This window comes from Colletotrichum acutatum (assembly GCF_030867785.1).
Source record: "Colletotrichum acutatum strain CBS 112980 chromosome Unknown BDZ83scaffold_4, whole genome shotgun sequence".
NCBI classification, from domain to species: domain Eukaryota; kingdom Fungi; phylum Ascomycota; class Sordariomycetes; order Glomerellales; family Glomerellaceae; genus Colletotrichum; species Colletotrichum acutatum.
In genome coordinates this window covers 192333-218736 of record NW_026848998.1, presented here as the reverse complement: position 1 = coordinate 218736, position 26404 = coordinate 192333, and the positions used below count along the sequence as shown (strand labels likewise).

The following is a 26404-nucleotide window of genomic DNA, read 5'->3' as shown; positions in this document are numbered from 1 at the left end:
GTTTGACGGCTTACGTTTCCTCGGCACCCAGTTCCGCTTGTCTGATGTCTGGGTAGTGTGCAGTAGTTCGCCCTGCTTGCCATGACTAACGGCTTGACTTCCAGACAACGACAGTTTTGGGGTCCTGGGGTTGGTTAGGCGAACGGCCAGCAAACATCAAGATGGTGGATCGATCGAGCCTTGTTGGAGGGCCAAGAGGGGGCCACGCCCGTATCAAGGAGTCGAGTCCATCCCGTTCAAGGCTACGAGGCAAGCCCGGCCCGCCAGAAATGGCCCGAAGCACGTCTTTTTTTGTGAGGATTGTCCCTTGGTGGACCGGTGCCAATGATGTAGCGAGCAGGTAGGCCAAGAGGCTGCGCTAACGCATCCAACGGGCTATTCTCGCACCCACATTGACCGTTCAAGTTGCTTTTTCTGTCTTGGTACGTTCTTTTTTCGGACGTCCAGCCCCAGTGCCAGGATCAACGAACGACAGTGTTGCCATGAAGTCAACCACAAAAGTGACGATTGACGACTCGCACAGAAAACGCAGAGAAACTGCCTCGGCCAGAGGGGGGCCACCAGTACAACTGGGTTCTTCTCTTTGCACCTCATTCTGATGCCAGGTTGGTCCATCTTTGGTGACTGCTATTCTCAGTGGAGGGACTGCAGTCATCCCCCACTGTTTATTCCCTCTCGGGGCTTTTGCGACTTCTGTAGGACGCTACCCGTCCCTACGGTGCGGCCCTGGTTGTGCCTGGACAGCGCTTCCATGCCCTCTCAGGTACCGATGGCACCGTCAGCAGCTCCTTCGTCACTTGGTTGGGCGAGAGGTGGTGGCATTGGATGAATGGTGCCAGCGCTAGCAGGACCTGCAGGCCTCCTCCTCCTCCTCCACCACGCACACCCCTGAGCCCTGCTTTCCGCGCCCCCCTCTTCCCACCTCGCCCAGTCTCGCCAGTCCCGAAGTGGCTCACCTGTGCCTGGCCCTGTGGTCTGCCTTGGATGTTGCTGTCCAGGACTCCAACGTCGTGTTTGCGTGCCTGTCGTCTGGTGCAGTTTTTGCCTGCCATACAAATCCCGGTCGACATCCGCTTCCCAGTTTCGTACACGTTTTTTGATCTTTCTTTTTTCTCTCTTTTCCTCATCCAACAACGCTCCCTCTTGTTTGACCACAACCCATTCATTCATTTTTCTTGGACCCTTGAGCAGTGCTCGACCAACTATCAGTCCTACCAATTCATTCTTTCACAGAAGACTGTTTCGAGGTTCATCCAAACTACCAACCAACGGATTCATCCCGTCTTGTCGTCACACAGAGAGTTCAGTGAACTCCCTTTTCATCCCAACTCTACAGAACCAGCCTGCCTCAAAACAACAAGTACATACCAAGGACTGCTCCGAGCTCCCATCGACAACCTTGAACCTAACCAGGCTTCCCACGCTGTAGCAAGCACATTCCCTGATCAAGAGGCTTAGCCCATTGCATTCATTTCGCTTCCAACTCCACCTTGACGGAAAGGACGATCACCAACTTCACTATCAAGAGGCCGTATAAGTCTCCTGAATCACACAAACCAAAACCACTTCGACTGCCAACCAACAGTTTTCAAGCCAAAATGAAGACTGCCGCCTTCCTCTGCGCCGTTCTGGCTACCACTGCCATTGCCCAGCCCCATCAGCATGGAAGCAAACGCCGCCATGTCCACGGCAAGCACCAGAAGCGTCACCTCGTCACCGAGTGGGTTACCGAGACCGCCTATGTGACCGAATATGTTGATTCGACCTCCACCGTTTGGGTTGAGCCCGAGGTCTCGTCCACCAGCTCGGCGCTTCCTACCACTTCCGTTCCCGCCCAGTTCTTCGAGCCCGCCGACCAACCGTCTTACACCACCTTGTCAACCTCCACCAAGCCTTCCGCGGCTGCTTCTCCCATCAAGGAATCCATCCAGCAGCAGGCGCCCGCTCCCGTCCCCACCACCACCTCTACGCCCGTCCCTGCTCCCCAGACCCCGACTCCCGAGCCCGTCCCGACTTCAACCTCTGTCTACGTTGCTCCCCCGCCGGCTCCTACCACGTCCACTACTCCCGCGCCAGCGCCTCAACCTACTACCAGCCAGGCCGCTCCTGCGACTACTTCCGCTGCTTCTGGTGGTTCCGGCGGTGGTTCCGGCGGCAACACGCGCACTGGTGACCTGACTTACTACGCTGTCGGTCTTGGCGCTTGCGGTGAGGACGACAGCGGCAAGGACAACACCGAGAACATTGTTGCCGTCTCTGTCTTGGTCATGGGTGCCCTGTCCAACGGCAACCCGTACTGCGGAAAGAAGGTCCAGATCACCTGCGACGGCAAGACCACCACTGCCACCGTCCGCGACAAGTGCATGGGCTGCAAGGCGAATGACATTGACGTCAGCGAAAAGACCTTCCTCGACCTCTTCGGCGACCTCGGCGTTGGTCGCGGAACTGTCGAGTGGAAGTTCCTTGACTAAGAGGCGCACTGGTGCGCGCTCTCGCTTCAGCCTCTTTGGGTTCCGCGGGTGCTTCATCGTCTCTTACCATGCCGCTTCCCAATGGAGGTGCCGCGCTGATCACCTATCATGGCAGTTTCTCAAGACAGCCATTTTTCACTCGAATCTCAACAACAATTATGGTCACATTTCACCCCTCTTGAATGGGGACGGCGCCTGGTTCACAGCACGGGACTGGATTGGATAGCAAAAAGATAACGAACAAAACTACTGTTTTGATGACGTGATGACGAATATCTCTATACCTGTGGATGCGTACTCCCTTCGTGGGTCCATCATGGGCGGATGCATTTGGTGTTCTGTTTGTGGATATGCTTGTCCACCGGTCAGTTTCTAAACTTAACTTTCAATGTATATATCTATTAGGGGTGTTTGCCACCATATGGTATCCCCGAATGGGCTATTGGGACCAATGTGGTTTCCACGACGAAAATAAAAAGTAGAAAAAACCCAACATTGGAACTCGATCTGCAATACCACTCTCCGCGTTTCCTGGACAATCGGCCGAGCGACTGCCCTCTTCCACGTCTTGGCATTCTTTATGTCTGAGAACCCCCGTGAAATTCCCCTCGAAACGCAATGACATTTATGACAATTGACGAAATGTTCACTATGGTAGGCAAAGGAGGGGCAAAACCTAGCCTCCCACTGGTTCGCAAAATGATACAGTTTGACATTCCAACGACCAGCTCAGGTGACGTCCTAAACTCCAAAGAGGAGAGAAAAAGCAAATATCGCCCAGCCTGACAGAGACATTCTGCATCGCATCTGTTATCGTGGCTGCGTTTGGCCGTCGAGCCCCAAAGGCCCCTCGCCCCATCTCTGGAGTCTGCGGAGGCGATTGTCTCTGATACCCAGACTTGTACGTGTCTCGCTCCGCAACGATCCGGATCGTCCTGGGCCAGTCCAGCGAGCCGGGCGGCGGTTTATCATTCCTCGCCTGCCTGCGCCCCCTTCACCTTGATTTGTTTTAGTGAAGTCTGGTTTCACGAGCCGAGAGAGAGACGGAGAGAGGGTCCCAGTCCAGTCCCATCTTTGCAATATGCCTTGCCTACGTTGTTGTCCCATTCTTCGCGAGTGACGCTTTTCACGGAGGAGCGATGGTGGAAGGCGATGTCTAGATGATCTATATGTTCACAGACTGGGGACTTCTGTGGCTGCAAGAGCTACCTGTGCTGCAAAGAGGATATTACCGAAAACTCGTAGACGAACGGTGCCATTTATATACGCCCTTGTTCCGGAGTTGACAGAGATGAGCCATAACATGTACCTCTATTCACAACAAGAACATATCCAAATCATCCATCTCCTTGATGGAAGGCAAAGCCCTCGCCTTCTCAGCCCTCTCCTCACTAACCAAGAACTCAGCCGGAAGCTTCTCCTCCTCGTCCACGTCGCCCTCCTTGCTGCTCCTGCTACCGCCGCCGCCCATCATCATGCCCGCCACAGCCCGCCCGCACAACGCGGCCTGCGGCATTCCGTGCCCGGTATACCCAGCGCAGACCCACAATCCTTCCCCGCCGCCGAGGACGGTCCCGGCGGGCACCTGTCCGACCCACGGCCTCCCGTCGCGCGAGAAGGCCATGATGCCCGTCCACTCGTGACTCGCTTCTAGCTCCTTCTTGCTATTGTTGTTGGTGGCGATATTCTCTCCGTCCTGCACCTGCGTCGGCGTCTGCCCCGTTCCCGCGGCGGTACCGGTACGACCAGTATCAGCAGCGCTGGTCAGGTCGAGATTCCCCGCTCCAGCCCGCCTCAAATACGAAGCAACGACAGGATCAACCTCGTCGTCGTCAGAGATGCCCACCCCGCGCAGCGTCCCGTTCGCCCGCCCCCCGCCCAGAATCATCTCCAGCCCGGGGCCGGGCCGCTGTATGAGGTAATCATCCTGGTTCGGCTCTCCCTTGGCAGCGTCGGAGCTCGCCATGAAGACGTAGCTCCTCCCGAGCTCGGCGCGCGGTCGCGGCGGGAAGAGGGCGGCGACCTGGCCTCGGACGGGGACGACGAGGTCCGCGAAGCGCGGGAGGAGACGCGAGGTGTAGGCGTTTGAGGCGAAGAGGACTTGTGCGGTGGCGATTTGGCCGCGTGGGGTGTGGAGGATCCATGATGATGTGCCGGACGGGGCGGAGGCGGGAAGGTGTTGGAGGCGTGTGACGGGCGTGGAGGTTTGGATGTTGAACGAGACGCCTTGCCTGTCGTTCCCCGTCAAAGTGCCATCGTCAGCCTTGTCGACTCCGAACCTCCGCAGCAGGTCCTCAAAAGTCCACGCGACGAGCTTGTAGGGCCACACGCTCGCCGCCTCCTCCTGCACAACGGCGCCGACGGCGTCCGGGATCCGGAGGTCTGCGAGCTCCTCGGCGTCGGTGACGAGGCGCGCGAGGGAGGCGAAACGGGGCGGCAGCGCGGCGATTTGCTTCCGGGCGGCGTCGACGAGGTCGGGCGTCAGGAGGGCGTGGACGCCGCGGAGGGAGACCCAGTCGCAGGGGACGGCGTTGCTGGCGATGAGGTCGCGGAGGTGGGCGTAGTTTGCGAGCTCAAAGGTTGCGATTGCGGTGTTTGGGTTGTAAGCTACAGGTTGGCAGTGGCCGCCGTTCTGAACGGTATATCAGCTTTGACGAGTTCTCATTGAGGTAGTTTACGAGGGTTGAACTATCAATGCGGATGAAATGGCGTGTACGAGTGAGTGAATGAGACAAAAGTATGAATCGGCGCTTTCATCGTGAATCCGCCCTTTTCGGCACTTCATATACGTCGAAAATATCCATGACGAGTTATCCTCAAATCACATAAGAAATCAAAAGAACTCACCCGTCCAGTAGCTCCCCAACAAACCTCCCGCGCCTCAAGCAGGACAACTCTCTTCTTCTCCTTCCCACCAGCGCCGGCACCAGCCCGCTCCAGCAACTCCTTGGCAGCGAAGGCGCCTGTGATGCCGCTGCCGATAACGACGACATCCGCGGTCGGCGGCAGGTCCCGAGTTGTCCTGTGGCCGAGCAGCGTCTTGGAGGGCTCGCGGTGCCAGTAAGACGCCGTGCTCTTGGCCGAGGGCAGGTCGGCTTGGCCCGGCTGGAGGGTTTCGCCCGTCATTGCTTTGCTTTGCTGTCGAAGGGTTGAGATGCTCGGGGTTTCTTATCGGGGTTGAGGGGTTGTTGATAAGCTTCCTAAAGCCGCGATGTGCCGTTTTTGAATGATGTGGATTGGATGTTAGATACTTGTAGTTGTCAGCCCGGGAATTTTCTGTGGGATGCAGTCGTCGAGGTTGATATCTATATGACATTGGCCCCGTGAGCTGGTCAGTCATGTGCTTGGATGAACAAAGTGGTGGTGGTGGTGGTGGTGGTGGTTGATCATAGGTCGCCGCACATGTGAGGTCGGCCGGCCTTGCCCCTCCGGCCCCTGCACTCTTCCAACCGTACGAAAGCCGAAACGCGGCATCACTGACACACGTCCGCGGCCTGCGTCACTGCTGTCGTAGAGATCCACAGATGCTGGTTACTGCAGATACGCGTGTTCAAAAATGGCAAACGATACAATTATCATCAAAAGATTTGACATTACTGCCCGACTACCGTACCAATTTATAAGGGTGGAAACGCCAATTTTCTCTATTGTGCCATCAATCCATTGGCCACCCGGAGCGCCGCAGCCGTGAATGCCGCAGTGCACACTGCCTGGGCCAGCGAAGGTCATATCTACAAGACAAGAGTACGCTAAAGGACGTAAATAGCGTAGAAGAAACACCTCTCCAACTCTTTTCTCGTTTCTGGTCCGTGGGGTCGTCATTTGGTTGTCGTCGCTTAACCCTGCATCTTTCTTCTCTTTCCGATCTGGGCGGAGAAACCGGTCTTGATGGCGGTGACGGAACGTCTCGAACCGCAAGAGTTGCAAGTGATGAAGTACAGACGGTTCTCTCCCTTGGACAGCTCGGTGTCGGCGGACTTGCCTGGGGTCGGTTGTCAGTAATCGCATCGAGACGTAATGGTGGGGTATTTTGTTCGTAAGCTTACAGGTCTTGCAGGTGACGTACTCGACTGTAGGGAAAGGAAAGAACTTTGGTTAGCAACTACGCGGCAGCAAACGTTAGGGGCACAAAGCATAGACTCACTAATGTACTTGCGCAACACGTTCTCGAGCTGCTTCTGCTGGAAACGACCCTTGATAACAAGGCGTCTACTGCCGTCGACGGAACCACTGGTACCCAATTCGGAGAAGAGGTAGGCCGTGACGTGCTCCTCGGTTCTCTTCATGCGCTTGCAAATCTCGGCAATGTTGGCGAAAATGGTCTTCTTGTTGCCTTCACGCATGCACTGCGGGGGCGGGATCTTGTAGCTCTTGGAGCCGCTCAGGGCGTGGTCGGGGTTCTTCTGAGACAGCTGGTGGAAAAAGCGGTTCAGGAGCAGGCTGTAGCTGAGGGCCTTGGTCTCGTCGTGCTGCCAGATACCGGTACCTTGGTCCATATCGCCATCGTCGGCGGCACCCTCGGCCTCGGCGTCCTCCTCCTTGCCCTCGAGCTCAAGTGCCTTGAGCTTCGCGGTGAACTCGTCGTCGCCGTCCTTGACAACCTTCTTCTTCTTCTTTTTCTTCATCGACAGGTCAAGACCGCCGTCCTCGCCAGCGGCAGCCTCTTCGGCCTCGTCACCTTCCTTGAGAACCTTCTTCTTCTTCTTTTTCTTCATTGACAGGTCGAGGCCGCCATCTTCAGCAACATCGGGGACAGGGGCCGTCGCATCTTCGGCTCCAGCTTGAGAATTGGCATCAGCATGTAAGGCTTCAAGGGCTGCGGTAAGCGGCGGCGTACGGGGCGTGTGCGACTGGGCTGTCTCCTTGGGTTCCTCGGTGGCGTTGACCATTGTGACTGAGCCGTCGGCGTCGACTACTACTTGCTCGTCTGTGAAGGCGACGGATTTGCGCTGTTTGCGTTCGGGGGCGGGAGTGGTATCCTGTGGGGGGAGGCACCTATGTTAGAAAACGATATTCAATGATGTTTGTGTTTTTTTTTTCTCCGTTTGAGCAACTGAGAAAAAAAAAACTGGATCAGTAGAGGAGGGGACGGGGGGTCGAACAACGGTCAGGTGGTGATGATGTCCAGCAGCTCGGGCGGTTTGACAGAGGTTGAGTCACGGAAAATGTTCTGTTCAATTCGTGTCTTGTTCCGGTTCGCAGTGGGGTAATTAAGCATGGGATTGGTGGAGGGGCCAGTGGGTGGTGGTGCTCAGAAGTGCGCATGAGGGAGGGCTAGCAACGGTAACTTACTTCGACATCCATGATTGCGGCCTGTGTCTCACTGAACCGAGTCTCGGTTAGGTATCCTGGGGCGGCGCCTGGCGAATTCCTTTGGGTTGGTATTAATCTGCGCTGGTCCACGGTGCGAGTGAACGAGTCTACTGTCAGCGCGATATGGTGCAGAAATCCCAAACGACCGGTCTGTGAGATGGCGGAAGGAGGCTGTCTGTGGTCCGTCACAAAATGGTTCGGTGATGCGAATTTGTGAGAGCAGAGTTGAGAATTGGCTGCAGCAGTTGGGAGATTTTCTTGAGGGGGTGTGACGTGAGGGTGGTGGAAGACGACTATCTTTGCCCACTGTAAGGTAGCGGCTGCGCGCCCGACAGGTGAGGGTGGGCTGTGACTCAGTAATTGTACGGCTCACGTGACTTCGAGGTGACTCTCCGTTTATGCCCGTTGCCGTCTGTCACCATGCCCCCTCGCCTCCAGCGTCAGTGGGACCCATCGAAAGTGACTCGCAAGCCAATTACATTTGAGGTTCCCGACCTCTGCGAGTGGCCGTCCTAGTTGCCGTTTCTGGTTGGGGAAACGGGGGAGAGAGCTCCAGGCGTTCCGATCTCCGCTGTTGGCCCATTCAAGCTGCACCGGCATTAACCATTGGAGAGACATCGCGGACCTTGAATCAATCCTCCCCCGCGAACGCCCATCAAGAGGGTCGTCTTGTATCACAACAGCTACGAACATCAAGCGGACGCGTGCCAGGGACAGAGTCTAGCTATTTCCGAGAAGCAGCGTGCCGACCGAGCTCGATACTCTCTTCCCCCGATTCATTCAACGCACCTGAACCCAAGAACCGAGCTGCCGACGTCCAAGAGCCGACCACGCCTGCCTTCCCCCGACATGATGGCATCCACCGACTCCTTCATCCTGCACGACGACGTCTCACCTTCCTCCGATAACGACGAGATTGACTCCCTGCCTTCAATATCGAGCAGCGTGCTAGACTCTGAGGATGAATCAGACGCACAGGAGGAATGGGAGCGTAGTCTGGAGCAGGTCCAGCTCCTCTTGACCATGATCATTGTACCCTTTGCCGGCAAATACTTTGGTCGCAAGTTTGCATACTGGAGTAAGCATATTCCCGATGTCTCAAGTCTCGGTGTTGTTCCAAGATGCTGACATGGTATACCTACAGGCTGGTCACGATACATGGAATGGATGCACAACGTTGAGGTGCGGTGGACAAACAAGGGCGCTTTCAAGGCCGCCGGCGCGGCTGAGGCAGCGGCAACATTATAAGAAGCGCAACTGGGCCTTACTAGGCTCCTTGGAAAAACGAGACTTTGGGCATTCTACTACCAAGCCTGCAACATCTTGCATGGTGTTCGGCGTGTATACATGGTTGGCGTTGAGGGCAAGTCGTCATAGAAGACTAGGCGGCGTATACTGAGGCGAGGCATCCGGCCCGGCCCAGAAAACTAGATCTAAATCCAATATTTGAACGAACGTATCCAGCTCGATATCAAGGCAGCAAGGCTCTACTGGTTCACATTCACAATGGGCTTGGTCTCCTTCCGGCCAATCTCGGCGGTGAACACATAATCCATATCCGATGATTCTGTGTAAACATCACAAGCAGTGGAAGTGGAGTAACGTTGTGGAATGGTATCAATTCGTAGTTGTACTACAAAGAGCTGCTGATGGCCTCGTGGCCAATACCCCGGCTCCCAAGGCATTGTAGGCCCCGCCGTATCCATGGCAGTATATCCATGTCATCCCATATCCATATCCTGTCATTCATTACTACTACATGCCATCGTGAAAGGTAAAGTTAAACAATAACCTGCCGCCAACGCCGTCAGGACTCAGTGGTCTTCCCGCAAGTCTTGCGATGGCCAAATGTCCTACCCAGCCTTCCCGTTCAATTCCATACCCCATTTGTTTTCTTTTTGCAATCTGCGCCGCACATAGTTGAGAAAGTCGTAGACTTAGACGCCGACTTGGGCCATGCTGGGGCGGGAGCTGCGGACAGAGCCACCGCCGCGACGGAAGTTCATGAAGGTGAAGAAGCCTCCTGCGCAGAAGCTGGCAAACAGGAACCACATGAAGACGGTACTGGCCTGGATCTCGCGGCATCGCTTCTCATCGTCGCCGGAACCCCAGACGATGTAATCGCTCGGCAGGTCGCTCCTGTTCAGAGAGCCACAGTTGACTGCGCGCAGCTTGGCGGAGAGGACAATGGCGTCGATGAAGGTGAAGAGAATGGCGGCGCCGTCAAGGGCCAACAATACGATGGGAATGGCGATGGCCGAGACAAAGGCGGCGGCAAGACCGTAAAGAGCCGCCAGCCAGCTGAGGACGGCGACGAACATGGAGAAGTTGATGGCGGCCATAGCGGAGCCGGCGCTGTTGATGTTGAGAGCGATGACATTGCCGATCAGTGCTGTGACGAGGAGGACCCAGAGGATCTGTACACCTCGGACGAGGACCTGCAACATTGATTCCATCATGTTGGGCGGTTTGTGTATCGTTTGTCTTGAAATTCGGCACAAGGAATCTCAGGTATTTAGAGTGCTTGAAATCCGAGAGGACAGTCTTCTATAAGCACTGGAATGTGTAATTGGGGTCGACGGCTTGTTTATAGCAGTTCTAGGACGAAGCTGGATGCTGTGACGTGACTGGTGCTTGATGACGATGGTGGATCTTTGCTGATGATATTGCCAAACAACAACGATGCGTTGATTTCGGACTGTAGCTGTGTGTGTGTGTGATGTGGAGGAGGACGAAAGTCGAGCAGAGTCTTAAAGGGTGGCGTGGGACAAATAAGACAGTTCTGGATCTGGGCTGTTGGTTGTCGGGTGATTAAGGTCGTGGCGGAAGGGCAGATGCAATGAGCAGCAGACAAGGATATCTTTAATAAGTTGGGAGGGTGGGATGGGATCGGTCGAGGAGGGTTCTTCCCAGGTAAAAAGTCAGTCGGACATGGATGGGAACCTAACCTAAGCCGCCTCTACTGCGTAAGGTGAAGAAGAACTCTTTCAGCACCGGGCATGGACATTGTGCGCTGCTGCTGCGGAAGCTGCGCGCGGACAAGGACAAGAGGGTAATAGAGCTTCGATGATGGATCGGCACTTGCGGGAACTATGACCTCACCAGCCAATGTCTTTCCTTCACGCGCGCAAAATACAACACAACACCATCAACACTAACACGGTACGTACCTTCTTTCACCTACCTACCTAGGTTCCGTGCTCTACCTACTCCGTACTGGCATCTGAGCCTCGATGTACTTACACATACGCACACGCAAGACACTGTACATGATACTGTTCTGTAGGGCGCGAGCTTTCACGCATTGCTTTGCAGCTTCAAGCTTGACATTGCTCGAGCGCCTGACATGCCTAACGCGGTCCAATGGCATCATCCAAGGGTCCAAGACGGCTCCGACGATGCCGCTAGACGGCTTAGACGAGACCGCGTTCAGCCCAACGAATCCCTGGGACATCCGCGACCGTCATACATTTCGCGCCCACCGACCTGCCCCGTACTGACGGATAGGGCATATCCAACTGGCAATAGCTAGCTTCTGAAACCAAGGCAGTAGAACTTTGCAGGGGGAGGGAACAACTCGGAGCTGAGAGGGAAAGACTTCTTACAGATGGTGGCGCGTTTCTGGTGGCGCCTCTCCCGACGTGCCCGAAAGCCGTGGACCACTTGTCCCTTTTTCTCGTCCAACTTGTGGACTTGTTGGGAAACTCTTGGGAGGCCGCAAGCAAAAAGGGAGCAAGGCCGCCGCAGCGCTCGGGGTTGCGCGGCTCTCATTGGCAATTGTGGCTCTGTTTTTTGCCCTTCCTGCAGGGTTCACGAGTTTCCCATCCAGCTTTTCTGTGGAGGGATGTAAGGTGGAAAGACTTTTCTCGGTGCTCTGAGCCCTGTCAACTCTGTCAGACTCTTTTCCTACCTTACCTATGAAGAACAATCCCTACATCCTGCACTCCAAAGGTTGCCGGCGGGGTGATGCCGGTTGGCAGGTGAAGAGCCTCGCAGTCCCCCTCCCACTTCTCTGGGATTCTTGGAAATCCTCCTGCCCCTCCTTCTTCGCCCTTATCTGCCGTGCGTTTACCGGCCCCTGCAGCAAACGCCCCTCCCCTCTCCCTGGCGATTCGCTGTGCTTTGGGGGGAAAATCGGCCGCAGCCCAGCAACCACCCCCAGAGAGAAGCATCCATCACATCTAAGCCCTGGTCAGTTGTTTCTGTACCCTTGTTGCGATCGCTGTCGTCCTATCGAACCTTGTGCGACTACCTCGGTGAAACAAGGTGAAGCCAGCATATCCCGCGCGTGGGAAAGTCTGTCGCATCGAACTCGAGCTGCCATCCACCAAAACCCTCACAGATGTTCAGTCAGGAGTCATGATAATTAAGGTAAAAAAAAACAATAAAAAAAAACATAGGGGCAGTAGAAAAATCCCCTAGTGACTTCTCACGGACAAACAGCCACACCCGCAGACCATCCAACAAGCTTCCGGCGTGGTGAACTCACAGTCATGATTTACACCCTTAAATCAGCGCTGCTAGTCCATAGTCCCTGGGTTCTGATTGACCTTTTGTGGTCGCTTGAGAGCGGACAGTGTCTGGTTATAATTAGCATCATACAAAACATAGAGGTTAAGAAGATCTCTTTGGATCTCCATACGCGTCTATTCAGTCTCTTGCTCCTAAACTTCCAATTGGCTTCATTGGCGACATACAATAGAGCGATGGAAGACCTCAACCGCTCATCAGTAGCACTAAAGGCATCACGGTCTTCGTTTCTTCCTCACAACATCCGACCCTCAGCCTCCGACCCTCAGCCTCCGAGAGGTATTTTGTAAGCAGTTGTTGAGGCCGGCGGCACTGACAAAAGAAACTACACTCATCCCACGTAAAGGGCTCGGAGTCAACCTGCAACTTTTTCGTCCAGGTAGCTTGTCCTGCCAGGTGGTCATCCAGTCCTCCTTAGCCCTATGTTGTCACGTTCCCAGACGTAATCAACGACTTATCTGTTGTCGGCCTCGGAAAACCCCTACCCCAGGGCCGGAGGCGATTTCTTACTTGCCTTACACTGCTCTAGATCTCGACGTTTACAACATTTCTTCACACCCAAATGGACTGGAATATCGTGAGTCACTTTGCCAGATTCTATGGCGTCATAGCTAATGAACCGTCGTCAAGCTACTGCGGCATAGAAGAATTGCAATTCCTCTAGTGCGGAAATTATGAGCTGCGGTTCCTAGCAAGCCTAGTAAATTAGACACGTAGCAGACACACAGAAGACACACAGACACACGCCATGCGTTCATGATTAGCCCGAAGCCAAGCCGGGCACTTTTGTCCTAAAGAAGTACGCCAGGAAAGGAATCATGACGTTACTCGAGTGCAATGCGTTTACGCACGGTCATGAGATATCGATCTTGGTCATTCATTGACAGAAATTACCCGCATCTAATCGTGTTCTTGGCGAGGAAAAAAAAAGGTCCAGCGCCGATGTATACTAATCATCAATATGTCTCCCCTGTTATTGATCTTTCTATCATGAACCCAACGCCATAGCCGTAGCTAATCCGTTTTGCGCTCCCCGCGTATTCCGCGCATCTCTCAACCTAGAAGTTGGAGAAGGGGAAAAATGTTGACCATCCCCAGATTTTGGAGAAACTGCATCATGTTCTTCACCGGCTAAAGTTCAAAAGCCCCTCAATATACTTCCGTGTATCAATGCCGATCCCCGATGCAAGACGGCCCGCGCCGTCACCGCCCCACCCCGATCCCGTCAGTCCTACGCCGCCCTCACCGAAAGACGAGCTGACGCCGCGGTAGCCGGCGTGATCGCTCGCCCTACGGATCAGGATAATCTCCTTGCTGACCGTTGGGCTCGGCGGCGGAGGTGATGCCGGCCGCGCTGTGCTGGATCCGTCGCCGCTAGCGGGGGAGACGTCCCTATCAGACGTCGACTGCTCGTCGTCCTCGGAATTTTGTGTCGGCTGATATACTTCACCGGTCGTGGCGTGTCGGTTCAGGATACGCTGCCAGACGACCCACCAGCCACGATTGGTCTTGCAGGTCCTCTCGAGCTGGTTCATTTCCGGCCTGGTGAGACTGAAAATATTGAGTAGTTGCATGTGTGTATTCATGGCCTCCACCCTTGACCAAGGCAATGGTGCGTTTGACAGGAACGCTTGTGCATGGTCCGGAATATTTGGTATGGTCGAATGTATCGTCATAGCCTCAGCGTCCCATACGAGATCGTAGATATTAGACGATGAAGAACTGGCCTCCGGCCTCTCTGGCCGGTATTGGATCGAAGATAAGAGTGGCTTTCGTAAAGGCGCCAACTGGAAGTGAAGTGACTTGTAAAACGAGTTCCAAGCCAGCGAGTCGGTTCTCAACTCAAAGAGGAAAGTAAATATGAAGGGTTTGTTTACGTAAACGACAACGCGCATCTTGCTTGCTTTGTTCGAGTCCTGGTTTCCAAATGTTGGGTTCGAGCTCACGGCGTTAGCTCCGAGAGGCGTCACGTCGTTCGTGAGGTTGCCGAGGTTCCTCACGACATCTGCTTCTAGGCGATCCGTACCGACTTTATCAAGCTCAACGTGAACGGTGCGTAGCATGGTACGAGAGTTCGATTCAGGCTCAGCTACCCCATCTGAGGCTCCGTCTTCCTCATCGCCACTACCCTCCTCAACATCGCCCATCAGGCCAATGAGATAGTGGCCCTCGTCATCATCCATCTGCTTCGGCTTCACATGCGGGTTCGCCGCGACCTTGGAGGACTCTCCAGTTTGGAACGCAGCAACGGCAGATAGTTGGCTCTTAACCGCGGATGAAGAAGCATCCGATTTGCCGATTGACCAATATGTGCCGTATCCCAGCTTCATGACCGTCATCAGTTTGTCCATGTGGCCATCGCCTTCTCCTTGAGTTGGCGTAGCGTTAGAACCGGTAGCAGCTTCAGTGTCAGCTTCGGTGTCGCCGTCTTTGGGAACAGGGGTTGAGTTGTCTTTCGTGGAACTTGGCCTTTTGGCTTCCTTGACCGTACCAATCTCAAGTCCACGCCGCTCAGCCAGTGTTCTTGTTGAGGTCGAGCTCCCAGAACCAGAGCCAGAGTTTGATCGATGGTTATTGGGGCGAACCGGCGGCCGTACTGCTGGCTTCGACGCAGGCTTTGGGGCTGGCGCTGATTTGGCTTCCGGGGCCGGCTCAGATTTCTTCCCCCGCCGGCCAGCGCGAAGAGATGTCGGACTATCGATGACACCGTAGGCATTTTCTCCCCACGTATATAAGTCTTCCGTCCACATGGTAATATCTCTCACGGACTTTCGAGATAACGCTCCTGTACCCAGAAAAATTGCACCGTCTTCAGGGCCTGGGTCTTGTCCGGTGCCCAGCCAGGACCTCTTCGGCTCCTTGCCGTCTTTCGACTCCCCATCGGCATCCAAGGACCCAAACTTTGAAACCACCAGGTCTTTAAGACCCTCAACTCTGGTGACGAGGCCTTCCAGCACCTCTCGTTCTCCACTACCCCGATCCTCTTCGCCGACGCCAATGCCCAGTTCGCCAGAGGCAGCGATGTTGATGCCTCCAAATACTGTGCGGATCGGGTTCCCTTGTAACATGACGTTCCATGTTGACAAGAACAGGTCCCAATACCGACCAAGCAGGCTGAGAAAATTCGTCCTTCGGGAGCGAACAAACAGAGCACTGAGTGAGGTGCCATGATGAAGCAGAAAGATGGTATGGGCACGGAGCAGATCCTGCAACAGAAGAGATGACGGCTTAATCTCCTTAGATGAAAACTCGACAACCTCTTCTGGGGTTTCTTGTGCTTTCCCTGTTTGTAACTTGGGCGGCAGAGGAATGCGAGTGAGATCAATGGACTGCAGTGAATCAGTAATAGGTTACAATTCAGTTTAAGGTGAAACATACAGCAAGAATCCACCAGTCTTGCTCCAGCTCATGGAGGATCACACGTGTCTTATCCGTGTCGATGGAGTCGACAGGCTGGCCACCAGAGAAGCTTTTGCTGAATTCGACCATGCCCTGGGCAAGGCCGATCTGACGAAGACGCTCATTGCGCTCCTCTTGAGACAGATTCTCAGTCGGTTTTGCACGTGAGCGGTGACGCCGTTTATGTCTTTGGGTGCTGACCGAAGAGTAGTAGACAATTTGATCGTCAAGAGTCTCATCAGAATGACCCAACGACGGGTTGAAGATGGCAAGGAAGCCTAGCTGAGCCGGAATGATGCCACCCGGTGACAATGCCATGGCTTCTTTGATTGCTTGGGAGGGCGCGGCCCTGCCAACGGCGGTTCACTGAGAGCGGGGACGGAATGCCGTGATGTAAAGATCCATCAACTCCGAAAAAGACGGGTGCAACGTCGGTGCGGCGGAGCGAGACAGTCTGCTGCAGCAACCGCTGATGACAATAACCAAGTGATAGGCCCCACGGCTCGTGAGGTGGCGTCTGGAAAGCTACCGAGCGTTTCTTCTTGCGCTCTAACAAGCGACAAGAGCAGCAGCAGCAGCAGCAAGAACCCAAGCCGAGATGCAGAAATGAGGTAGATAATTCGAAAACGGAGCTGGCGTCACTGACGGTGTCAGTCAGCAAGGATAAGCTCGAGGCCGAGGCTGCCCACACGACCTGGATGGCAATGCAAGCGCGCACGCAGTGCTGGCGAGTGGTGTCCGCGATGCTGGCAAAAGCCAAGTCATTCGGTTGTGCCTCCTGCGTCGTCTTGGAGGAAGATCAGCGGTCGAGACTGCCCGGGAAGGCCGAATGGGGCTTTGCGCGGATGATATGGGAATTCTGTGAGATCTCGATCGAGATTCCCCACGATGCAGGGCGTGCTCCAGTGGCGCCCAGGACAAGGCGATGCGAGGCGATTGAAGGTGAGTGGTCTGGCGCTGATTTGATTGGGCCGAACCGAAGCACTGTACATTTGAAGGTATGCTGCGGAGGGGTAGAGGCCAGACCCGGCCGAGCTTGGCGTTGGTGCTTTCTCGCTTAATTTGGCCCGCGGTCTAGGCCGCCATGGACTTTCCATCTCTTGTTCTAAGGTATTTTGTTCTTCCTCGATAATACCCAAAGCCAAACCGTATCTGGGTGAACACAGACAGACAGTGTTGTACACCTGAAATGCGCTCGCCAGGATCACAGCATACCAAGATACCCAAGACCGTGTCCGACGGATGCTGAGACTTGGGACGGAAGAAACAGATGGGATAAGAGAGACACGACCGTCGGGTACCTATCCCACTGTGGGAATGTCAACCAGGGTAGCGGTATGTGCTGTTAGTGCAAGCTCGAATTCGATGGACAATCTGGGAGGGAATCGCAGAAATGTGTCCAAGTGTGGGAACGAATGCCGCAAGAACACCCAGAACGTGGGCCGACTTCCACATTTCGGCCAACTCCGTTTCAGCAGCGGTCAAGCGCAAACCAGGCCTGGGCTGCTATGAATGGCTGCAGTCTAGAGAGGGACTTTCCCATCGTTATGTTACGCAACCTGCATGACCCTCCTACGACTGGACGAATCTCCTGCCTCCCGTGGTCTAGCGGTGCACTAAGCCAGGAAAGTTCGCATGGAGTGACGACTCACGTACAGCTCCTTCCTCCCGAATCCTTGGGAAACATGCTTCTCCACGTGGAAGCGGAACTTCGACCTCATGCCTTGGTGAGAATCATGACCTTGAGACTGCACCTGTCGAACTCTGAATCTAGAGTCGGGATCCAATACCATACCTTTCTAGCCGCCCATGGTCTGTGCTAGAAAGGGGGCTGCCATACCCATCAGCGTTGACGGGGTCCTCAACTCGAACAAAAAATGCTCTTGTTAGTATCATCTTAAATAGCTTACGAGCCAATATTCCCTCTGCAAAACCATGAACCCTGCCGTAGAAGACTGGAATGAGAACTCGAGGCTGGTGAGTATGTGTCCATCAAAGGATAAAACAGACACGGAGTAAATATCATCTTATATTCAGATCCATATCATCGTTCTAGGGATTTATCTTTCCTTGAAAATGGTGGTATTATTCTCTACCCCAATTGCCATCGGCCTTCATTATGTAGCCACAAGTGTGGCTCCAAATCTATTGCAAAACGCAAAGCCGCTATGCTGTAACTCAAAACGTCGTCTCCCGTAACTTGCCAATCTTGCCAATCTCGTACTCTATCCAGCGACCGACTCTCGTCCGTCCAGGTACAAGAATACTGCCTGGGTTCATGACATGACAACCCTCATACGTCACACAAAACGTCGGCGCCGTCGTATCCACGAGAACCATTGATGTTGGCAAAGGGTAAAGGTGTAGGGCCGTCGCATAATCCCAATGTACTGGGCGGGTCGCTTGACGGAAAGGCGACAGATATCCTTGGTCCAAGATCGTCTTGACGAGCTTCCGCGCTGTGTGGATGTCTTGAGGCAGGCTCGAGTCGACCTCTTTGACAGCGGGCTTCTCGCTGGGAATATCAACGTCCATAGCCTCCTCTGGCTCAACCTGGCCGTTCCCTGCCATATCGACGTCGTCTGCTCCGCTTCCGGCCTCGGGAGGCTGATTCTCCTCATCCTCGCCTGCATTCTGTTGAGATGACTTGAGGCGGACTGCCGTGCGGCGGAGGCGGGCTGAGATGTCATCTCGGAAGACGACAACTTCGTGATTCGGACCAAAGAGTGTCAGACGACTGGGGTTCGATGTCCAGATGGCCTCGCCATCGCTCTTGGCCCCGAGCTCTGCATTTGCCGCCGCAAAAACGCGTCTAATGCGTGATGTGAAGACGTCCGGTGCTCCTTTTCGGGGCAGCGGTGTCGCAGCGCCAGCGGTGAACGATGACACCCAACCGTCGTTGTCTCCCGGGACGAACACGAAGGTGGACGTTTGGAGGAGCGTGGGGTAGTCGGACAGGGCCGAGGCCAAGGCGTCGAAATACTCTTTGTACTCAATGCTGCCGCCGCTGCCACCCCTGGCAAGGACAGCATGCTGAGTGAAACTACCCGTGACAACGAAAGTCATAGGGCTTGAGCCTTCGGGCTCAGCTGCATATATCGCGAGTATCCTCCGCAAGGCTTGCGACGTTCGTGGTTGGTCGAGGTTCAACTCGCCGATGATCACCATCCGCCCTCTACTGGGCACCTCCTCAGCAGAGTGGCGGGGCAGTAACCGCTGCTCGAGCTTCCGCATCTTGGATCCGACGGCTCGTTCGCTTCCGACGCCGAGGAAATCGATCCAGCCGAATCCACCCCCTATGGTGTGATCCTGACCGCCATCGGGACCGCTGACTCCTAATGTGGCTCTCCTCTTCTCGCATGGTGGTTGACCGATGAAGAAGCCTTGGAACCTGCCGCCCAGTGTTCCACCGACACCGCTGCTACCACTTAGTCCCTTGCCGACGGACTCTTCTTCTTCCTCGTAAACGCCGTCCACGAGCACAATCATTCCAGGCGCGAACCAAGCCGAATCTTCGGGAATTGCGACAGCTTGGGACACATCTAAAGCAATAGTAGCAGTCAGGTCGCTGATCGCGAGACCTCCCGCAGGCAACACATTCAACATGCCCAAAAGCATGTGATGGCTACCGTGGCGACCTAAGAGGTTGGCGATTGGGGTAATCTTGTGGTTTAGTTGGTTTGATGATGACCGTTTGCCTGAGGGGGCCCTCGTGCTTGCGACAGCTGACGTCTGGAAAGACTCATTCCTGAGTAATCTTTGGTGTATGACATTGTACCTATTTCTGAAGAGCGCAGTTTTGTGTGATGCTGGCGGTAGGAGTGACGGTTTTGAGGTTTCCCTGCTCATTGTTAGTGAGAAACTTCCTGCCTAGGGCAAAACCCATGTCATACCTCTCGAAATGCTTCTTGGCAACGTTGTAAGAATATCTTGGCTGGTCATATGCATCGATGACGTTGAACCACTTGCGCGGATCCTTGATATTTTCGTCGTCCTCTTCTTCCTCGACGCCCAGACTGGACATGCCAAAACTCTGTTGGCTGTCCTCTCGAGCCAATGACGCCTGTGCTGGCCGCAAGCCCAATCTCGCATTTGACATGTCCGCATCTTGCCCTGGTTCGATCAGAAGACTATTCTGTCGACTCAAGCCTCTGGCGCCGGCCACAATCTTGCCCCCGCTCATGTTTCCCTCCAAGTTTTTCAAAATATCCCTAAGCTCTGGGCTTGCGCCATCGACGATAACTCCACCATTGCGGCTTTTCCATGACTTTGCCACCTCCTCCAGGACCTTCTCTGCGAGTCCTTCCTCTCGCCATGCGGAACCACAATGCCGGCCGATAAACGTAGCCAGTTCTTGTAGGGCGGAGGAGGCCAGGGTCAGACTGTGTTTCTTCGTGAAGGTTCGGAATGCCAGTGGTCGTAGAGTGGCAGGGGGTAGAATGATGGGGAGGATCGCATGTTTCGTCGGCGCTGAAACTTTGAAAGGCTTCAAAGGATGGACTGGGGTACCGAATGCGGGCGAGGACGAGGGTATTGCAGAAGATGGATGGGCAGGCGTCCTTGTGGCAAATATGTTGGCCATAGGCATTTGCTTGCGCTTGGGAGATATTGACGGTGGCGGATCCATAATTAAGACGCTTCTTCGTGGTTTGAAGGGTATGGAGATGGCAGTGTATCGGAATTCCGGGATCTTCTTCGGAGTGGTGGTTGTCGCGATTGTCACAGAGTGGTCGTTGAGAACAGTCGCAGGGGACGCCAAATGTTTAATTGAGACGCGTCCATCGTAGCGAAGCAACGCGTCGTGGTCAATTGACCGCGCTCTCTCAACCCAGCGCCACAGTTCAGCGGATGTGGGGTTAGAAATGCTGTAGCTGTGGCTGAAGAAGGTGGTGGTGGCTCAAGCTCCCTCGACTCTGGGCATGCTGTCATCGAAGGAAATCGGAGCTGTCTGCGCCAAAATTTCGAAAAGACAAAAGCCCCTCGAATGCAAATGCGCCGCTCCCGTCTTTCGCACCCCTCCAACCACTATACTCACAATGCTGGCACCAGTAGCTCGATTCATGCCGAGGCATGGTTCTAGAATCAATTTCTTCCGTCCCATGTCCAGCTTGCCGTCAAACCCGCGCATTGTGAGTTCCTGTTCCTTTGTCATGCGTGTTCGTACAAGCAGCTGACCGCCTCTACTGCGCAGAAAGTCTTCCCTGCGGACGCATCGCGAGCCTCCTTTCTCCTATCATACCTCGAAGATGAGCCACCCAACCAGAGAATAGCCATTGGCTTCTCTACGACCGACCCTCCGACGCCACGATCGTTTATCGAAAACCAGACCTTTACCAAGATTCTTTACGAAGTCCTTGCAGAGCATGCACATAAGGACAAGGACCTCTTAGCACAGGCGCAAGCCTTCGCAGGGCCTGGCGGAGCCAATCTTGGTTCTGGAGGAGCACTCTTTGCTCAGAAGAACAAGAGGCGTTCGTCGAGCAAGGTCGGTGGCGGTGGCGGCGCCGGAGGCGGTGGTGCTGGCGGTGCCAGTGCTCAAGGCGGCGCTGGAGGAGGTGGGCATGGTGGTTACGTCCACCTTAGTGATTCAAGAAACCCTCCAGACTTTGGTCGTATTGCCTGGCCTGAGGATATTCTTGGCAGTGTTGAAGTCGATCAAAGCGGCAACATAATTGGTCAGCTCGAGCCAAGTGGAACGTATCGAATTATCACCAACGAGGGAATGTAAGTTGCGAAGCCTCCATGAAACAAGCCGGACAGACAGACTAACACGAACAGTCTCGGATTGAGTCCATATCTTTCAGGAAAGCTCGTTGAGAGACTTCGCGAGGAAGACGATAAGGACCACTCGTAATCGCCCCGCAAGTATCGGAGGACTCTCTTCGGGTGAGTAACAGCTAGCCGGCCCACGAATGCTCGCTGTAAAATTGTACATTCATGTAATAGTAGCTCACCACTTTACGACTGCATACATTGACGAGATTCTGTCATTCGGTTTCTAGGATGAACACTAAGTCACTCTCTTCGCTGAACGGGTACCTTTTTGGTATTGAATTGCACCTTGGGAGGTAGAGGGCTAGGCGAAGCTTGCGCGAGTTTGGAGAACCCACCCACTCCCACTTGGTCCTTCATTTGAGCAATGGGCAAGGAACAAGCACCCGGGGGGAGGGGGAGGGGATCGTGAGCTTGCTCCTTTAACCTCGGGAATGGAGTTGCTGCAGAATCTTTCGTCCTGCAGACACGGTTACCCCCCACAACCCCGTAATCGACTCCCGCCATAATATGCATATGGACGAAAGGAGCCCAAAAACAGAATCGGGCACATGCAACAGACTCCAGACCGCCGGTTGATGTTCTCGGTTGAGTCAGTTCGGGTATATGTTACCGACCGACCCAGGAATTGTCGTCGATAGTCTTGAAAGATTTTGATACTCGAATCTTTGCATCTCGATAATTTCCCCAAATGACACAAATACTTGGGTCAGAGGGCCGTCGTTCCTTTGGATGGTAGGATTGATCAGGGTTGTTTAGCCGATGCAAGCAGCTGCAGCGCCTTGATCCCTGGGTGGTCTGAGTTGCCGGGCCGTCCAAAAGATGACATGCAGGCGGGCAGCGATGCCAGCGATCAGTTGGGCTCTGCTTCCTTGAGTCAAGGGCGAGGGATTTCCAGTGGCCAAGAGGCCATTCAGTATCCAAACCTAAGGTAGCAATTACTGCGTAAGAGGTTCTGTGACCAATGGCGCAGTAGTTGAAAATGATACGCTACCAGAGTATGCCTCGAGCCGCCATCTATCTAATGGTCAGGTCTAATCATCACTCATCAAGATCGAATGTCTCGTGTCATTGTGTGTAGTTGGTGCGCTTGAATATGACTCGGGACGCACGTGTATTCATGCTGGTATAGCCTGACAGAGAGTAACTACAGATACCTGATTCTAGGATTTGTTTGGTTCGATGCCGACAAATGAGCAAGCATTGATACCGTCAGGCGATGTTGGATCCTGCAACGGCAGTTGTGTCTGTCTGTTCTCAGAACGGGCGTAGCTATCAAGTAGTCATGAGGCTACAGCCACCAACTTCACTGATGATGCGACCTGATGTAGTCGGACCGGCTCACTCAGCGGCATGATTATGAGCTGTCACTTATCAGCAGCCGCCTCACACCGCAGCCTGGGGAAATGAGGTACATGATACCCAAGATGAGTTGGATTATCTATCTAGCCATTATCTGCTCACCCACCTTAAACTCTACTTGAAATTCCATGTTGGGCCCAACGGGACGAGGGTTGAGATGGTGTCAGGAGCATCATATCAATGACTGCCTATCTGAGCCACCTTGGGCGCTTGAATACTAAAGGTAGTAGCAGCACTTCTCAGTAAGATCTTTCTGGCTCAACCTGATGCAGTGAATATGTGCCTAATTCGCGATGATTTTTTCATCAGGTTGTGGTGAGTGATAATAGGCTGTAGGTTGGGGCGCAAATATGAGGGACGGGACTCGTTGAAGCACAGACCATAGCGCACTTTCTCCCCACCATTGTGGGCAAGAGTCGGCGGGTGGCACCTGGCATGGGCAGGCAGGTGGAAAAAGAATGGGGGGCAGGGAGCCTGAAGGTGCAGAACAGCCTGGCACGAACCAGGCGAGCCAGGGAGCTTCTTGGCAGCCACTCCACCTCACCAGTCCATGTTCCCCTCCACAATCCACATCCAACTTCGTCATGCCCACTTGAGTGTGGTCCAAAGGCTTGCTCCGGCCACAACCCCATTCAAACAAAAACGACCTGAGCCCCCCCCCCTTCCCCCTCCCCGACCGACAATATGGCTTCCGGTTTCGACGAGGAGGAGCTCCATATCAGTCTCTCGCCCTCCCAGATCCGACGACGCTCCCAGCAGCACGGTGCCGCCTCCGATGCTGCCGCCTCCGCCGCCGGCCGTCACGAACTACAACCGCCTGTGCCCGGTGCCGTAAACATCGCCAATATGGGACCGCCCGTCGATACCACCGCCCCGCTGCGGGATAAGATCAAGACGGAGCAGCGAATTGGCGCCTATAAGATCATCAAGACTCTAGGCGAGGGCTCATTTGGAAAAGTGAAGCTGGCTATCCACAATGGTACCGGCCAGCAGGTCGCTCTCAAGATCATCGCGAGGAAGAAGCTCATTAGCAGAGATATGGCTGGTCGCGTGGAACGCGAAATTGAATACCTACAGCTTCTGCGACATCCTCACATTATCAAATTGTATGTTACATATCTAAGACCATGCTCGCTTGCTGCAGGCCCATCGCTAACCCAAAACAACACAGATACACTGTTATCAAGACCCCCAACGAGATCATCATGGTCCTTGAATATGCAGGCGGAGAGCTTTTCGACTACATAGTGCAAAACGGCCGGATGAAGGAGCCCGAGGCGCGTAGATTTTTCCAACAGATGCTATGCGCCGTTGAGTACTGCCACCGACACAAGATCGTGCATCGAGACCTGAAGCCCGAGAACCTTCTTCTGGACGATAACCTCAATGTCAAGATTGCCGACTTTGGTTTGAGCAACATCATGACGGACGGAAACTTCTTGAAGACGAGTTGCGGTAGTCCAAATTATGCCGCACCCGAAGTCATTGGTGGCAAGCTTTACGCTGGCCCGGAGGTGGATGTGTGGAGTTGTGGCGTGATTCTTTACGTCCTGTTGGTCGGCAGACTGCCCTTTGACGATGAGCATATCCCCAGTCTCTTCGCAAAGATTGCACGCGGCACATACAGCATACCGCAGTGGATGAACTCTGGTGCTGCGGGCCTCATTAAGAAGATGCTGGTCGTCAACCCCGTGCAACGTGCCACTATTGATGATATCCGTCAGGACCCCTGGTTCATGACTGACCTGCCGCCTTATCTGGCGCCGCCGGTCGAGGAGTTCTTCAACACAGGTGTGGACCCTAACAAGGCTATCCAGAAGAGTGACATTGCGCCCAACGCCCCCCCTAGAGTCCAGGAGAAGTTGCACAACGAGGTCACAGAGAAGATCAGTAAGACCATGGGTTACGGAAAGAAGGACGTAGAGGAGGCTTTGCAGGCTGCGGAACCGTCGGCTATTAAAGATGCGTACATGATTGTTCGCGAGAACAAACTCATGCAAGTGAATGGTACGTATCTACCAGTGAGAGCTCATCCATATGACGAATGCCCATCTAACCTTTTGACAGAGGCCATGTCATCGCTTTCAGTAGATCAGGATGGCTCTAGTAGTCCACTCCCAAGTGCATCGTCTGCGAGGTCAGGCGTCTCAACAGTCGGTGGACAACGACCCTACATCAGCAAGATCGGAATCCTGCCAAGCAGTCTGCCGAACTACCACAAGGAGTACATGGAGCGTGAGAAAGCTGGTCCCGAGGACCATCCGGCGCCAACAATCGTCGTCAACGAGCCAGGCTCATCTGCTCGTACGGATGCAGAAAGGGAAGAGACAGCAAGGCATCTCAAGCCTCACTCCAGGAACAGTCAAGTCAGACTCGACGATTCCAGCAAACGGCCACAAGGCATGACGCCCGTCGTTCAGGCGAAGAAGACAAAGCCTGTGAGGTGGCAATTCGGCATCCGCTCGCGCAATGCGCCTTGGGAAGCCCTCTTGTGTATTCACAAGGCCTTGAACAAGCTCGGAGCGACTTACGTGCCAGACGAAGACTATGAGAAGGTCCATGGCACTGAGGCTGATCAACCTAGCAATGACGGTAGCTTCGTCGAGGAATACGCTCCTCAGGGGGCCAATGATTCAACTAGCAGTATTGATCCTCTCAAGAGATATAAGCTTCCAGCCGACCCATGGCATATCAAGGTCCGATGGGAGACGTCGAGTAAGTGTTTGCATACTCCCTGATCTGCGATTTTGCCACTAAAGAGACTACAGCACTGCATCAGGCCTCAGGAACTCCCACGGACGGTACTAAGACCCCAGATAGCTTTCATGTCGTTGGCGATGATGAGGGCAAGCGAGATTTTGTAGCCTTGCACGTGGACATCCAGATATACGAGATGGAACACGGCGTCTATCTCGTGGACTTCAAATGCTCTGGCTACGAGACGGCCGACAAAAGACTGCTCGAAGAGAAGGATGTCACAAGTCCTTTCCCTTTCCTAGATATGGCTGCTAGGTTGATTATGCAACTAGCCGAAGCAGACTGAAGATCCAGCTTGGTTGATCCGTTATCCCTCGGGGATGTTTACTCCTCTCCGTTTTCTTCAGGGGGTAAACTTGGGAAGTACTTTGAAAACGGTAGGCTCAGCGATAACCTGGGAAGACATGCCGATCTATCGGTCATGTCACAGCGTCAGATTATGCGAACAAGGGAGTTTTGGTACGAGGGAGAGGGATGGTGTGCGGTGTTCTTTTTGGTTTCTTTTGGAGCAGTACCCAGCGGCAGCGGGAGGGCGTGGCTCTCGTCCAGTCGTCTCAGCTGAGGCGAAAGTGGCATCATGTGTTTCCACACCACCAGGTCGAGATCTAGAGGACATCGGGTTGTACTCGAAATGAGGCGTGGGGGTGAATTAGACACACTATTTTGCATCACGAATAGGAGTTGAATTCGTCAAGCATCATATCAACACGGCGCGACCACGGCATCATTACGAGAACTCTGTCCATCTCGGAGACCAGCTCGAGCCCGAGACCCCTTACAGCCAGTGCATCAATCGGCGG

The 26404-nt window shown here is 54.3% G+C and overlaps 11 protein-coding genes across 11 annotated transcripts; 6 read left to right on the top strand and 5 right to left on the bottom strand.

The window, feature by feature from the left end:
• Positions 1 to 686: 686 nt before the first annotated feature.
• Positions 687 to 1784, top strand: BDZ83DRAFT_291366 (uncharacterized protein). The gene has a single exon (XM_060502192.1). It carries the CDS (start codon positions 826 to 828, stop codon positions 1456 to 1458), a length of 633 nt encoding a protein of 210 aa, XP_060371028.1. The 5' UTR covers positions 687 to 825; the 3' UTR covers positions 1459 to 1784.
• BDZ83DRAFT_715274 (RlpA-like double-psi beta-barrel-protein domain-containing protein-containing protein) lies at positions 1599 to 2471 on the top strand (the record flags this gene model as incomplete). Its single annotated transcript, XM_060511729.1, has 1 exon — positions 1599 to 2471. The coding sequence occupies one exon, from the start codon at positions 1599 to 1601 to the stop codon at positions 2469 to 2471; it is 873 nt and encodes a 290-aa protein (XP_060371027.1).
• A 1087-nt stretch (positions 2472 to 3558) lies between these two features.
• Positions 3559 to 6031, bottom strand: BDZ83DRAFT_291080 (FAD dependent oxidoreductase). Its single transcript, XM_060502190.1, has 2 exons — positions 5319 to 6031; positions 3559 to 5103 (listed from the first exon to the last, which is right to left on the bottom strand). Exons 1-2 carry the CDS (start codon positions 5595 to 5597, stop codon positions 3787 to 3789), a joined length of 1596 nt encoding a protein of 531 aa, XP_060371026.1. The 5' UTR covers positions 5598 to 6031; the 3' UTR covers positions 3559 to 3786.
• A 35-nt stretch (positions 6032 to 6066) lies between these two features.
• BDZ83DRAFT_599365 (domain found in IF2B/IF5-domain-containing protein) lies at positions 6067 to 8121 on the bottom strand. The gene is made up of 5 exons (XM_060506987.1): positions 7764 to 8121; positions 7309 to 7450; positions 6616 to 7251; positions 6518 to 6541; positions 6067 to 6453 (listed from the first exon to the last, which is right to left on the bottom strand). Exons 1-5 carry the CDS (start codon positions 7773 to 7775, stop codon positions 6308 to 6310), a joined length of 960 nt encoding a protein of 319 aa, XP_060371025.1. The 5' UTR covers positions 7776 to 8121; the 3' UTR covers positions 6067 to 6307.
• A 196-nt stretch (positions 8122 to 8317) lies between these two features.
• BDZ83DRAFT_291094 (uncharacterized protein) lies at positions 8318 to 9358 on the top strand. Its single transcript, XM_060502191.1, has 2 exons — positions 8318 to 8862; positions 8929 to 9358. Exons 1-2 carry the CDS (start codon positions 8634 to 8636, stop codon positions 9030 to 9032), a joined length of 333 nt encoding a protein of 110 aa, XP_060371024.1. The 5' UTR covers positions 8318 to 8633; the 3' UTR covers positions 9033 to 9358.
• Positions 9359 to 9721: 363 nt separating this feature from the next.
• BDZ83DRAFT_746835 (marvel domain-containing protein) lies at positions 9722 to 10243 on the bottom strand (the record flags this gene model as incomplete). Its single annotated transcript, XM_060513329.1, has 1 exon — positions 9722 to 10243. The coding sequence occupies one exon, from the start codon at positions 10241 to 10243 to the stop codon at positions 9722 to 9724; it is 522 nt and encodes a 173-aa protein (XP_060371023.1).
• A 3195-nt stretch (positions 10244 to 13438) lies between these two features.
• Positions 13439 to 16031, bottom strand: BDZ83DRAFT_715271 (uncharacterized protein; the record flags this gene model as incomplete). The annotated part of the gene is made up of 2 exons (XM_060511728.1): positions 13439 to 15643; positions 15693 to 16031. The coding sequence occupies 2 exons, from the start codon at positions 16029 to 16031 to the stop codon at positions 13439 to 13441; spliced, it is 2544 nt and encodes an 847-aa protein (XP_060371022.1).
• A 920-nt stretch (positions 16032 to 16951) lies between these two features.
• BDZ83DRAFT_291071 (uncharacterized protein) lies at positions 16952 to 17660 on the top strand. Its single transcript, XM_060502189.1, has one exon. The coding sequence runs from the start codon at positions 17129 to 17131 to the stop codon at positions 17534 to 17536; it is 408 nt and encodes a 135-aa protein (XP_060371021.1). The 5' UTR covers positions 16952 to 17128; the 3' UTR covers positions 17537 to 17660.
• An 18-nt stretch (positions 17661 to 17678) lies between these two features.
• Positions 17679 to 20680, bottom strand: BDZ83DRAFT_725943 (DNA polymerase alpha/epsilon subunit B). The gene is made up of 2 exons (XM_060512748.1): positions 19607 to 20680; positions 17679 to 19554 (listed from the first exon to the last, which is right to left on the bottom strand). The coding sequence occupies exons 1-2, from the start codon at positions 20338 to 20340 to the stop codon at positions 17892 to 17894; spliced, it is 2397 nt and encodes a 798-aa protein (XP_060371020.1). The 5' UTR covers positions 20341 to 20680; the 3' UTR covers positions 17679 to 17891.
• A 69-nt stretch (positions 20681 to 20749) lies between these two features.
• BDZ83DRAFT_746832 (uncharacterized protein) lies at positions 20750 to 21567 on the top strand (the record flags this gene model as incomplete). Its single annotated transcript, XM_060513328.1, has 3 exons — positions 20750 to 20842; positions 20905 to 21437; positions 21492 to 21567. The coding sequence occupies 3 exons, from the start codon at positions 20750 to 20752 to the stop codon at positions 21565 to 21567; spliced, it is 702 nt and encodes a 233-aa protein (XP_060371019.1).
• Positions 21568 to 23411: 1844 nt separating this feature from the next.
• On the top strand, positions 23412 to 25890 carry BDZ83DRAFT_725941 (kinase-like domain-containing protein; the record flags this gene model as incomplete). Its single annotated transcript, XM_060512747.1, has 4 exons — positions 23412 to 23953; positions 24019 to 24854; positions 24915 to 25562; positions 25607 to 25890. The coding sequence occupies exons 1-4, from the start codon at positions 23532 to 23534 to the stop codon at positions 25888 to 25890; spliced, it is 2190 nt and encodes a 729-aa protein (XP_060371018.1). The 5' UTR covers positions 23412 to 23531.
• Positions 25891 to 26404: the final 514 nt, after the last annotated feature.

Bases quoted from the DNA above. Each gene is read 5' to 3' on its own strand.
- BDZ83DRAFT_291366 (XM_060502192.1), top strand. From the start codon at position 826: ATGAATGGTGCCAGCGCTAGCAGGACCTGCAGGCCTCCTCCTCCTCCT.
- BDZ83DRAFT_291080 (XM_060502190.1), bottom strand. From the start codon at position 5,597: ATGACGGGCGAAACCCTCCAGCCGGGCCAAGCCGACCTGCCCTCGGCC. The intron at 5,104-5,318 runs GTGAGTTCTTTT...TATACCGTTCAG, and splicing joins GTTGGGGAGCTACTGGACGG to AACGGCGGCCACTGCCAACC.
- BDZ83DRAFT_599365 (XM_060506987.1), bottom strand. The intron at 6,542-6,615 runs GTGAGTCTATGC...CTTTCCCTACAG, and splicing joins CGTGTTGCGCAAGTACATTA to TCGAGTACGTCACCTGCAAG. The intron at 6,454-6,517 runs GTAAGCTTACGA...AACCGACCCCAG, and splicing joins GTACGTCACCTGCAAGACCT to GCAAGTCCGCCGACACCGAG.
- BDZ83DRAFT_291094 (XM_060502191.1), top strand. From the start codon at position 8,634: ATGATGGCATCCACCGACTCCTTCATCCTGCACGACGACGTCTCACCT. The intron at 8,863-8,928 runs GTAAGCATATTC...GTATACCTACAG, and splicing joins TCGCAAGTTTGCATACTGGA to GCTGGTCACGATACATGGAA.
- BDZ83DRAFT_291071 (XM_060502189.1), top strand. From the start codon at position 17,129: ATGCCGCAAGAACACCCAGAACGTGGGCCGACTTCCACATTTCGGCCA.
- BDZ83DRAFT_725943 (XM_060512748.1), bottom strand. From the start codon at position 20,340: ATGGATCCGCCACCGTCAATATCTCCCAAGCGCAAGCAAATGCCTATG. The intron at 19,555-19,606 runs GTATGACATGGG...AACAATGAGCAG, and splicing joins GCCAAGAAGCATTTCGAGAG to GGAAACCTCAAAACCGTCAC.